Source organism: Palaemon carinicauda, chromosome 18 (genome assembly GCF_036898095.1).
Source record: "Palaemon carinicauda isolate YSFRI2023 chromosome 18, ASM3689809v2, whole genome shotgun sequence".
NCBI classification, from domain to species: Eukaryota; Metazoa; Arthropoda; class Malacostraca; order Decapoda; family Palaemonidae; genus Palaemon; species Palaemon carinicauda.
The window spans coordinates 2,296,754-2,310,682 of NC_090742.1; the positions used below are offsets into that span (position 1 = coordinate 2,296,754).

The 13,929-nt window shown below is 33.3% G+C and overlaps 1 protein-coding gene across 1 annotated transcript in view; it reads left to right on the forward strand.

Annotated features, from left to right (window-relative positions):
- The window catches only part of LOC137656941 (uncharacterized), a 71,750-nt gene extending 66,249 nt beyond the window's left edge, over positions 1 to 5,501 (forward strand). The window contains exons 3-4 of the mRNA XM_068391306.1: positions 1,996 to 2,154; positions 4,326 to 5,501. Of these exons, the coding sequence (XP_068247407.1) occupies positions 1,996 to 2,154; positions 4,326 to 4,847 (681 nt within the window). The 3' untranslated portion in view covers positions 4,848 to 5,501. The remainder of the gene's footprint in view (positions 1 to 1,995; positions 2,155 to 4,325) is intronic.
- The last annotated feature ends 8,428 nt before the right edge of the window (positions 5,502 to 13,929 follow it).

Sequence of the window (13,929 nt, forward strand, 5' to 3'; positions counted from 1 at the left end):
TTAGTCGAAAAGCTTTTGTTTTTCCATTTATCTGTTATTTTTATTTATTTTTACATAATTGAATGTCAAAATATATCAATAATGAAATAAATAAAAAATAAAAATTTTAATTGTTAGTCGAAAAGCTATTTTTTTTTTCATTTATCTGCAATTTTCATTCATTTCTATATATTTCAATATCAAAATATATCAATAATGAAATAAACGAAAAATAAACATTTTAATTGTTAGTCAGCTAGCTTTTCAAAATTAAAAAAAAAAAAATTATGCTTGTGCCAAATTCATTTAGTAGAAGCACCCAAATAATGAAATAAATAAAAAATAAACATCTTAATTATTAGTCGGATAGCTTTTCAAAATTCTAAAAATATACATTTTCATGCTTATGACATATTCATTTGGTAGACGCAGCTCAATAAAGATATGCTTGAAAAATCAGAATTTTGATTGTAGCTCTAAAAATAAGTCGGACCGCTTTTCAAAATTCTAAAAATATACATTTTCATGCTTATGACATATTCATTTTCTAGAAGCAGCTCAATAGTGAAATACATATAAATTAGAATTTAGATTGTAGCTCAATAATGAAATATTCTAAAAACTACAATTCTAATTGTAAGTCGGGTAACCTTTCAAAATTCTAAAAACATATATTTCCATGCTTAAACCAAGGTCATTGTATGTCAGATAGCTTTTCAAAATTCTAAAAATATACATTTTCATTTTTATCCCAAATTAATTAGATAGAATCAGCTTAATCATTCCCTCCCCCTCCCCCACCCCCTCTATTGCACATAACACGAAAACGCCCCATTATAATCAAGACTACAATTCCACGGTTTCTATATCCGGCAGGATTCGATACAAATCAGCCACGTTGAAACCTGATTTTGTTCAATCAAAAGAGCTTGATTGAAAAGTTCAAATTCAAAAACTTCAAATTCCTTGTAGCTGATTGAATCCAATGAACCAGATGTTTTATCAGACCGCCCATTACCATAAATTCTCCTTTTCTATTCAGGTCATCCGAAGATTGGGCGTGAACAGCACGGGGGCGCTGACGTTCAAATTAGTTCAAACAGTTCAAATTCAAAAGTACAAATTCCCTGTAGCTAATTAAATCCAATGAACCACATGCTCTATCACACCGCCCATTACCGTAAATTCTACCTTTTTTTTCAGGTTATTCGACGATTGGGCGTGAATCGCTTAGAGGTGCTGAAGTTCAAATTAGTTCAAAAAGTTCAAATTCAAAAGTACAAATTCCCTGTAGCTAATTAAATCCAATGAACCACATGCTTTATCACACCGCCCATTACCGTAAATTCTACCTTTTTTTTCAGGTTATTCGACGATTGGGCGTGAATCGCTTAGAGGTGCTGAAGTTCAAATTAGTTCAAAAAGTTCAAATTCAAAAGTACAAATTCCCTGTAGCTAATTGAATCCAATGAACCCGATGCTTTAAGACACCGCCCATTACCATAAACCCGCCTTTTTTTTTCAGGTCATCCGAAGATTGGGCGTGAACCGCTCGGGGGCGCTGAAGTTCAAATTAGTTCAAAAAGTTCAAATTCAAAAGTACAAATTCCCTGTAGCTAATTAAATCCAATGAACCACATGCTTTATCACGCCGCCCATTACCATAAATCCGCCCTTTTTTATTCAGGTCATCCGAAGATTTAAGCGTGAATCGCTTAATGGCGCTGAAGTTCAAATTAGTTCGAAAAGTTCAAATTCAAAAGTTCAAAATCCCTATTGATAGTTGAATGCAATGAACCCGATGATTTATCACACCGCCCATTACCATAAATCCGCCTTTTTATTCAGGTCATCCGTAGATTGGGCGTGAACCGCTCGGGGGCGCTGAAGTTCAAATTAGTTCGAAAAGTTAAAATTCAAAAGTTCAAATTAGGCTTCCTTGTAGGTAATTAAATCCAATGAACCTGATGCTTTAAGACACCGCCCATTACCATAAATCCGCCTTTTTTTTTTCAGGTCATCCGTAGATTGGGCGTGAACCGCTCAGGGGCGCTGACGGTATCACAAGGAAGGAGTCAAAGCGGTGAATCTCCTATCTATTTCATCAGGCTTCCTCCAACGCCTTACTTCTACCTGGAGAACGCCGTCTCGGCTCTAGGAGATCCTGATCACAAGGTTAGGAGCTTAGAGGAAGGATGTCTATGTTTCCTCCAATTCATTATTACTACATTGGATCCTTCTCTCTAGTTACGGTTCACTTTCCCTTTGCCTACACATACACCGAGTAGTCTGGCCTGTTCTTTACATATTATAGGCAATAGGTTGGTCAGGGCACCAGCTATTCGTTGAGATACTACCGCTAGAGAGTTAAGGAGTTTTTTGACTGGCCAGACAGTACTACATTGAATTCTTCTCTCTGGTTACGGTTCATTTCCCCTTTGTCTACATATACATCGAATAGTCTGGCCTGTTCTTTACATATTATAGGCAGTAGGTTGGCCACGGCACCAGCTATTCGTTGAGATACTACCGCTAGAGAGTTAAGGAGTTTTTTGACTGGCCAGACAGTACTACATTGGATCCTTCTCTCTGGTTACGGTTCATTTTCCCATTGCCTACACACACACTGAATAGTATGGCATATTCTTTACTTATTCTCCTCTGTCTGTCCTCATACACCTGACCAAAAAAAAATGTTCTTCACCCCAGGGGTTAGCTACTCACTTTAATTGTTCAGTGGCTACTTTCCTCTTGGTAAGGGTAGAAGAGACTCTTTAGCTATGGTAAGCAGCTCTTCTAGGAGAAGGGCACTCCAAAATCAAACCATTGTTCTCTAGTCTTGGGTAGTGCCATAGCCTCTGTACCATGGTCTTTCACTGTCTTGGGTTAGAGTTCTCTTGCTAGAGGGTACACTCGGGCACCCTATTCTATCTAATTTCCCTTCCTCTTATTTTGGTAAAGTTTTTTTAGTTTATTATAGGAAATATTTATTTTAAGGTTGTTACTGTTCTTGAAATATTTCATTTTTCCTCGTTTCCTTTCTTTACTGGGCTATTTTTCCTGTTGGAGCGAGTTCCTGGGCTTATATATAGCATCCTGCTTTTCCAACTAGGGTTGTAGCTTAGCAAGTAATAATAATAATAATAATAATAATAATAATAATAATAATAATAAATAAAAGCCTCTACGTACACTGCTAAAAACAATGTAATTTTAATTGGAAATTTTCCGTAAAAATATACTGTTCTCAGCCGTATTTCAGTAAAAATACAGGCGACCGTAATTTTTACCATACTTTTTTGTTAGTATCTCTTACGGGTCGGTGGCCATAACATCACTCCTTTACGTCAATATATACGTTTATAAAACAGTAAATATCTGGTAACATTTATTCCAGGATTTTTACAGTTTTCTTTACAGCAACTTTTGAACAGTGTATTATCATTATTATTACTTGCTAAGCTACAACCCTAGTTGGAAAAGCAGGATGCTATAAGCCCAAGGGCTCCAACAGGGAAAATAGCTCAGTGAGGAAAAAAACAAGGAAAAATAAAATATTCTAAGAAGAGCAACAATATTAAAATAAATATCACTTTATAAACTATAAAAACTTCAACAAAACAGAGGAAGAGAAATGAGATATAAGATAGAAAAGTGTGCCCGAGTGTACCCTCAAGCAAGAGAACTCCAACATATTATTTTTGAACGCTCGATAACTTAACCACCAAGCAATCTGCAACAACCTGACAATTCATCAAATGTGTTATCAAATTTGGCATGATCAAGTTACCAAGCAAACTTATAAAATTGAAAATTGTTCAAGAAACCTCACATATATACAAATTGCTTTTTTTAAAAACTTTTTGTACCACTATGTTCCTTAAAGTAAATGAAATCATCAATTCATCAACAACTGTGTTATCTACCTATTCATCAACCTTGGTATGATTGAGAATCAAGTAAACTACTATAAGTGATTTTTTTTAAAAACAGTCACTTATATATATATATATATATATATATATATATATATATATATATATATATATATATATATGTATGTATATGTATATATATATATATATATATATATATATATATATATATGTATATATATATGTGTGTGTAAATTGCTTTTCTTTTACTTCTTGTACCATTATTTTCCTTCAAACAAAGCAATTGAAATGTATAATCGCATGATCAAGTATGGAGCATACCTGTATAAGTGAAAATTGTCTATTAAAAAAAAAATCTCAAAAAAATTACTTTTGATTTACTTTTTGTACCAATATGTTCCTTCAAACAAAGTAATTGAAATGTATAATCATACACATCTGTCTTTCCAGGTTCCAGTAGACTTCACCAACAATGGCCGCCCGAAGCAAGTCTATCACTGGAATTTACCAGAGCTGAATTCTCACTCAGCCCAGCCACTCTACCAATCCTCAATTCCATCTGCCCTCCCCTCACCAGCAGGAGTGGTTCCTCCTGCATCGGCTAGGGCACCACTTCCAGCAGGAGTGGTTCCTCCTGCATCGGCTAGGGCGCCACTTCCAGCAGGAGTGCAAGGAGTACCTGTTTTGCTCTCTGGAGGACCTCAATTGAAACCCTCTTCACAGACCCAGATTCAACTACTCCCTGCGCCAGTATCATCTCCCGCAGACAAATACCGAATCCCCATTTCACCTTCGACGGCACAGCCTTCTGGATCCTTGGGCAAGAAAACTTGGATTTCCGGCAGGAAACAGTACTCCTACAATGGACGTCCTTCTGGCATATACATCTACAAGTCTAAGAGACCAATCAGGCCTATTACAGTCCCGAAAACTAGCCGTCGTCCGACGAAGAAAGCTAGTCAGAGAAAATAAAAGTTTCCCAGGTACCTATATTTAGAAGAGGCATTGATAAAGATTGTATGTCACTTTGAAGACTAGGCAATTAAGTAGGGATGTATATAAAGTTCTATTTACTATATTAGTTCATGATAAGACTCCTGATTTCTTTTAGACCAGGGTCTTCCATAGATCTTGGTTTAAAAAAACACTCTGCTTAAATAATTGATGCAGAAGATTAAGACTGTATGCCACATTGAAGACTATAGTCAATTCTTTTTAGTGAGGCAGATTTGCACCGACTGGCAGGGGTGCCCTTTTAGCTCGGAAAAGATTCCTGATCGCCAATTGGTTGGAAAAGATAATTCTAACCAATCAGATAGCAGGAAACTTTTCCAACCTAAAAGGGCACCGCTGCGAGTCAGCGCAAATGCGCCTCATTAAAAAAAAATAGTATAAGCAATTAAGCAAGGATGTATATAAAGTAATCTTTACTGTATTTAGTTCATGACTTGATTCCTGATTGCTTTTAGACCAGGGTCTTCCATAGATCTCGGTTTAAAAAAAAGCACTCTTCTCAAATAATTAACCCTTTTACCCCCAAAGGACGTACTGGTACGTTTCACAAAAGCCATCCCTTTACCTCCATGGACGTACCGGTACGTCCTTGCAAAAAAAATGCCATAAATTTTTTTTTTTTTTTTCATATTTTTGATAATTGTTTGAGAAAATTCAGGCCTTTTCCAAGAGAATGAGACCAACCTGACCTTTCTATGACAAAAATTAAGGTTTTTAGAGCAATTTAAAAAAAATATACTGCAAAATGTGCTGGTTGGAAATTTCCAAATAGCCTGGGGGTAAAAGGGTTAATGCAGAAGATTGTATGTCACTTTGAAGACTAAGCAATTAAGTAGGGATGTATATAAAGTTATTTTTACTGTATTTAGTTCATGACCCAGCTCTTGATTGCTTTTAGACCATGGTCTTCCATAGATCTTTAGAAAAGTACTTTCCTTAAATAATTTGCCTCAAGAATGTAAAATTACCAAAAGCAATTTCCAGTCATTATATTGTGAGGCTATAGCACAACTTCTAGTGGCTTGTTATTTCTACATTTTTTCTTACTTTCCATATGTTGTTAGGATATGTACATACAATAGTTTTTTATGTCTTAAGAATGCTATAAAATAAATATATACATAAATCTCCATTACAGATATGTATGTAATTGTCCTCATATGTATTCTTTTGTCCATCAGGACAATTTCAGTAGTGACACTTCAATGTTGAAAAAAGTCAAGTAATATTTTTTTCTCAAGTGTAGATTAGCCTACATAACTAATTTCACGAAATATAGTACACTCATTATGATACTACAGTAAGACCAGCAATACTACTACTTATATTGTTATTATTATTATTATTATTATTATTATTATTATTATTACTAGCCAAGCTACAACCCTAGTTGGAAAAGCAAGATGCTATAAGCCCAAGGGCTCCAATAGGGAAAAATAGCCCAGTGAGGAAAGGAAATAAGGAAATAAATAAATGATGAGAATAAATTAACAATAAATCATTCTAAAAACAGTACCAACGTCAAAACAGATATGTCCTATATAAACTATTATTGTAGTACAGTAAGACCAGTAATACTACTACTTATATTATTATTATTATTATTATTATTACTAGCCAAGCTACAACCCTAGTTGGAAAAGCAAGATGCTATAAGCCCAAGGGCCCCAATAGGGAAAAATAGCCCAGTGAGTAAAGGAAATAAGGAAATAAATAAATGATGAAAATAAATTAGCAATAAATCATTCTTAAAACAGTAACAACGTCAAAACAGATATTTCCTATATAAACTATTATTGTAGATATTGAAATATAAAATATGACAACTTAGTAATGCTACAGGTTTGTGGTGGCCTGGTGGTAGCGTAGTAGCCTGGTGATTGTCAGACTGGGGTTCGAATCCCGCTCAAACTCGTTTGTTCCTTCGGTCGCTGCAACCTCACCATCCTTATGAGCTAAGGATTGGGAGTTCGGTGGAGCCTATAGATCTATTTGCTGAGTCATCTGCAGCCATTGCCTGGCACTGCTTGGTCCTAGCTTGGGGTTACCGTCCCTTGCCTCTGCCATTCATGAGCGGCCTTTAAAGTTGTTTGAGTTTAAAATCAAGGGCCACATGATTACCACGGTCAAAGACAACACTGAAATAAAGGCCTATTTCTTTAATAAGTCTTTCTATAGTTTATATCTGAAATATATACTTTGATGTTGTTAATGTTTTTAAAATATTTCATTGCAATTGTTCATTATTTCTCATATCGTTTATTTATTTCCTTATTTCCTTTCCTCACTGGGCTATTTTTCCTTGTTGGAGCCCTTGGGCTTAAAGCGTCTTGCTTTTCCAACTATGGCTGTAGCTTAGATGATAATAATAATAATAATAATAATAATAATAATAATAATAATAATAACAAGTGAGCAAGTCCTGAACGCGGACATGGTCCTCGTAGAGGACATACCTCCGCCAAGGTGACCTAGAGCGCCATATGTCCTAGAATCATGAATTGATGTGACTTCGACCTTCACATGACCTTGACCTTCACGTGACCTTCAAGTGACCTTGACCTTCACGTGACCTTGACCTTCACATGACCTTGGCTTCAAGTGACCTTGATCTTCAAATGTACTTGACCTTCACGTGACCTTGACCTTCAGGTGACCTTGACCTTCACGTGACCTTGACCTTCACGTGACCTTGACCTTCAAGTGACCTGCTTGACTTTTGACCTTCAAGTGATCTTTGTTCATTTGCCACTGATACTTAATATGACATTGATATAATGCACCAATATGACCTTGACCTTTGACCTTTATAAATTTGAACATCACCCATGGGTTGCGCCTGGACTAGGACTTCCCTGTTGGCTTATGCAAAAGTCAGTGCTTTATTTCTGTCTCTTGATATGGCCACTTATGTCATAGTGACACCAGTGACCCCTGTGACCTTGACCTTGGGGTGACCTTGACCAAAATTTAATCAGTTCTTCCATACACATTGGGGAACTACTTGGCCAAGTTTGAAGTGATTCCGTGTAGAAATGTGGCCTCTACGTTGTCCACAGACAGACAGACAAACAGAGAAACAAACAAACAAACAAACAAACAAACAAACCGAACCGAAAACATAACCTCCTGGCGGAGGTAATAATATTCAATCTTTTGTACCTGCTCTAAATGCTGTTCTGTCTTGTAGCACATACCATAAAAATTAGTAGTGGTAGATAGTTTCAGCAACATCAAAACACTTGAAGTGAAAAATTCATGGAACTGAGATTTCCATTAAAACCAAGAATCATAATTGATTTCATTGAAGCGTAACGAACAAATTATATAACATACCATAGAAATGAGTATGGGTAAATAGCTTAAATAATGATTAAAGACTCATCGTGAAAGATTCACGTAACTGAAATTTCCATGATATATAAGAATTATATTGGATTTCAAAATTAATTATATTTACCAAAAAAAGGAAAACTCACAATTTATATGTAACGGATTTCAAAATTAATTATATTTACCAACCAAAAAAAAAAAAAACGAAAACTCACAATTTATATGTAATGGATTTCAAAATTAATTATATTTACCAACAAAAAAAAAACGAAAACTCACAATTTATCTGTAATGGATTTCAAAATTAATTATATTTACCCCCCCCCCACAAAAAAAAACGAAAACTCACAATTTATATGTAATGGATTTCAAAATTAATTATATTTACCAACAAAAAAAAAAAACGAAAACTCACATTTTATATGTAATGGATTTCAAAATTAATTATATTTACCCCCCCCCCCCAAAAAAAAAAAACGAAAACTTCAAAATAAACGAAAACTCACAATTTATATGTAATGGATTTCAAAATTAATTATATTTACCAATAAAAAAACCGAAAATTCTCAATTTATTTTGAATTGATAAATTATAGAATACTAAGGATAATCGATCTCACAGTGGTTCAAAGGGCAAGAATTCTTTAATATCCGTAAGTCAGCCAATAACAAAATAAGAATAAACATTACATGAAATAGATAAAAGTTCAAAAAAGGTCACGCGATCAATCAAACAGAGCCTATGTTTGCGATGAAAGTTCTGACAAGATTCGGCATAAGACCGAATTGGATTTAATATAATAAGAATATATTTATAACAATGGAAATTATTTGCCGACAGAGAAAGACTCTAAGGTTTATATATTACAGAAAAAGGCTTAGATTTCATACGAAAAATATCATTATTATTATTATTATTATTATTATTATTATTATTATTATTATTATTCGCAAAGCTACAACCTTAGTTGGAAAAGCAGGATGTTATAAGCCCAGAGGCTCCAACAGGGAAAATAGCCCAGTGAGGAGAGGAAAAAAAGGAAAAATAAAATATTTTAAGAACAGTAACAACATTAAAATAAATATCTCATATTTAAACCATAAAAACTTATAAAAAAGAGGAAGAGAAATAAGATAGAATAGTGTGCCCGAGGGTACCCTCAAGCAAGAGAACTAACCCAAGACAGTGGAAGACCATGGTACAGAGGCTATGGCACTTCCCAAGACTAGGGAACAATGGTTTGATTTTGGAGCGTCCTTCTATTAGAAGAGCAGCTTACCATAGCTAAAGAGCCTCTTCTACCCTTACCAAGAGAAAAGTGGCCACTGAACAATTACTTTGCAGTAGTTAACCCCTTGAACGAGGAAGAATTGTTTGGTTCTCTCAGTATTGTCAGGTGTATCAGGACAGAGGAGACTATGTAATAATAATAATAATAATAATAATAATAATAATAATAATAATAATAATAACAATAATACATCATTTGAAGTATCAGATTTTATGAATAAGCTTAACAGCATCCTGCTTTTCCAACTAGGGTTTGATGTTCAGCTAATAATAATAATAATAATAATAATAATAATAATAATAATAATAATAAAAATCAAAATAATAATAATAATAATAATAATAATAATAATACATTTGATTTATTTGATTTCATAAAATTAACAGCATCCTGCTTTTCCTACTAGGGTTTGAACCGTAGCTAATAATAATAATAATAATAATAATAATAATAATAATAATAATAATAATAATACATTTGATTTATTTGATTTTATAAGATTAACAGCATCCTGCTTTTCCAACTAGGGTTTGATGTTCAGTTAATAATAATAATAATAATAATAATAATAATAATAATAATAATAATAACAATAATAATAATACATTTAATTTATTTGATTTTATAAGATTAACTGCCAGTTTTAGCAAAGAAATTTCCATCAACCTTTTAACTCAAGTCTCGGAATTATTTATAGAAATAGTCAGGAAGTATCAGAGGTAATAAACTGGTCATATATAAATGATTGCAGAGAATTACCAGACATTAAATGATACCTCAGTATAAGATAGAGAGAATTTATTACCTGTTATTAACATTGCCTGGAAACTTGAGAAAAGACAAGACAAATTATCTCCTTAAACTCGAATAAGTTTTTAACATCTCGGGAAAGATAAAGAGATTTTTTTCAAGAACTTTTTTGTTTCAAGAAAATTACGAGAAAAACTTTTAAAGAACACTGAACAGATTTTGAACTTCTCAGAAAATTTAAGAGATTTTTTAGGATTTTTTTTTTAATGAAAAAAATAATAGTGTTTCTTTTCTTATTGCGAACGCATAAAAGCAAATATATATATATATATATATATATATATATATATATATATGTATATATATATTCATATATATATATATACATATATATATACATATATATATATATATATATATATATATATATATATATATATATGACAGTATATAGGACAACTGTCCTGTCCCTTACCTCTGCCATTCATGAGTAACCTTTAAACCTTTAAATAAGCTATAAAAGGAAATAATGAAACCAAGAAGAGAACGGATCCTAAGACATATCTCTCTCTCTCTCTCTCTCTCTCTCTCTCTCTCTCTCTCTCTCTCTCTCTCTCTCTCTCTCTCTCTCTCCGTCACACTCGATTTAGTTCAGACACATTACCGACTTGATTACGGTGTTCTCGACTCCGTGAATCACACAGGCCTACAATAATTTTCGGTAGGCCTACTCAATGATGATAGTAATGTTGATGAAATATTTTTCATGTTCTTTCTTAATCAAGTGCGTCAATTTCTTTTGAAGGTTTCATGTATTCGTGTAATGAAAATTTACTTCTCATTTTCTCTTTTTATTTAACACGCAAATGATCAAAGGCATCCTTCAAGAATTTATGTTTTTATAAGAAAATATTTCTTTATGTTTTTATACAGACCGATGATGATTCAAATTTTTCTACAGGGTTCATCTAGTTACTATTTGGCTTCTCAGTTATAGATTTGATAATTTTTGGGCTTTTTGGTTACAGATTTGAACCTTTTCAGGCTTTTTGGTACAGATTTGATAATTTTTAGGCTTTCTCTGTTACAGATTTGACCCTTTTCAGGCTTTCTCTGTTACAGATTTGACCCTTTTCAGGCTTTCTTTGTTACAGATTTGACCATTTTTAGACTTTGTTACAGATTTGACCATCTTTAGGCTTTCTTTGTTACAGATTTGATCATTTTTAGGCTTTCTTTGTTACACATTTGATTATTTTTAGGCTTTCTTTGTTACAGATTTGACCCTTTTCAGGATTTTTGGTACAGATTTGATAATTTTTAGGCTTTCTCTGTTACAGATTTGACCCTTTTCAGGCTTTCTCTGTTACAGATTTGACCCTTTTCAGACTTTCTTTGTTACAGATTAGACCATTTTTAGACTGTTACAGATTTGACCATCTTTAGGCTTTCTTTGTTACAGATTTGATCATTTTTAGGCTTTCTTTGTTACACATTTGATTATTTTTAGGCTTTCTTTGTTACAGATTTGACCCTTTTCAGGATTTCTCTGTTACAGATTTGACCATTTTCACGCATTCTTTGTTAAAGATTTGACCATCTTTAGGATTTCTTTGTTACAGATTTGATAATTTTTAGGCTTTCTTTGTTACACATTTGACTATTTTTAGGCTTTCTTTGTTACAGATTTGACCCTTTTCAGGCTTTCTCTGTTACAGATTTGACCATTTTCAGGGTTTCTTTGTTACAGATTTGACCATCTTTAGGCTTTCTTTGTTACAGATTTGATCATTTTTAGGCTTTCTTTGTTACACATTTGACTATTTTTAGGCTTTCTTTGTTACAGATTTGACCCTTTTCAGGCTTTCTCTGTTACAGATTTGATCCTTTTTAGGCTTTCTTTGTTACAGATTTGACCCTTTTCAGGCTTTCTCTGTTACAGATTTGACCCTTTTTAGGCTTTCTTTGTTACAGATTTGACCCTTTTCAGGCATTCTCTGTTACAGATTTGACCATTTTCAGGCTTTCTCTGTTACATATTTGACCCTTTTCAGGCTTTCTCTGTTACAGATTTGACCATTTTCAGGGTTTCTTTGTTACAGATTTGACCATCTTTAGGCTTTCTTTGTTACAGATTTGATCATTTTTAGGCTTTCTTTGTTACATATTTGACTATTTTTAGGCTTTCTTTGTTACAGATTTGACCCTTTTCATGCTTTCTCTGTTACAGATTTGACCCTTTTTAGGCTTTCTTTGTTACAGATTTGACCCTTTTCAGACTTTCTCTGTTACAGATTTGACCATTTTCAGGCTTTCTCTGTTACAGATTTGACCATTTTCAGGCTTTCTCTGTTATAGATTTGACCATTTTCAGGCTTTCTTTGTTACAGATTTGACCATCTTTAGGCTTTCTTTGTTACACATTTGACTATTTTTAGGCTTTCTTTGATACACATTTGACTATTTTTAAGCTTTCTTTGTTACAGATTTGACCATCTTTAGGCTTTCTTTGTTACAGATTTGATCATTTTTAGGCTTTCTTTGTTACACATTTGACTATTTTTAGGCTTTCTTGGTTACAGATTTGACACTTTTCAGGCTTTCTCTGTTACAGATTTGACCATTTTCAGGCTTTCTTTGTTACAGATTTGACCATCTTTAGGCTTTCTTTGTTACAGATTTGATCATTTTTAGGCTTTCTTTGTTACACATTTGACTATTTTTAGGCTTTCTTTGTTACAGATTTGACCCTTTTCAGGCTTTCTCTGTTACAGATTTGACTATTTTCAGGCTTTCTGTTACAGATTTGACCATTTTCAGGCTTTCTCTGTTACATATTTGACCCTTCTCAGGCTTTCTCTGTTACAGATTTGACCATTTTCAGGCTTTCTCTGTTACAGATTTGACCATTTTCAGGCTTTGTTACAGATTTGACCATCTTTAGGCTTTCTTTGTTACACATTTGACTATTTTTAGGCTTTCTTTGTTACACATTTGACTATTTTTAGGCTTTTTTTTGTTAAAGATTTGACCCTTTTCAGGCCTTCTCTGTTACAGATTTGACCCTTTTCAGCCTTTCTTTGTTACAGATTTGACCATTATTAGACTTTGTTACAGATTTGACCATCTTTAGGCTTTCTTTGTTACAGATTTGACCATCTTTAGGCTTTCTTTGTTACAGATTTGATCATTTTTAGGCTTTTTTTGTTACACATTTGACTATTTTTAGGCTTTCTTTGTTACACATTTGACTATTTTTAGGCTTTCTTTGTTACACATTTGACCATTTTTAGGCTTTCTTTGTTACAGATTTGATCATTTTTAGGCTTTCATTGTTACAGATTTAACAATTTTCAGGCTTTCTTTGTTACAGGTTTGCCCATCTTTAGGCTTTCTTTATTACACATTTGACTATTTTTAGGCTTTCTTTGTTACACATTTGACTATTTTTAGGCTTTCTTTGTTACAGATTTGACCCTTTTCAGGCTTTCTCTGTTACACATTTGACTATTTTTAGGCTTTCTTTGTTACAGATTTGACCATTTTTAGACTTTGTTACAGATTTGACCATCTTTAGGCTTTCTTTGTTAAAGATTTGACCATTTTTAGGCTTTCTTTGTTACAGATTTGACTATCTTTAGGCTTTCTTTGTTACAGATTTGATCA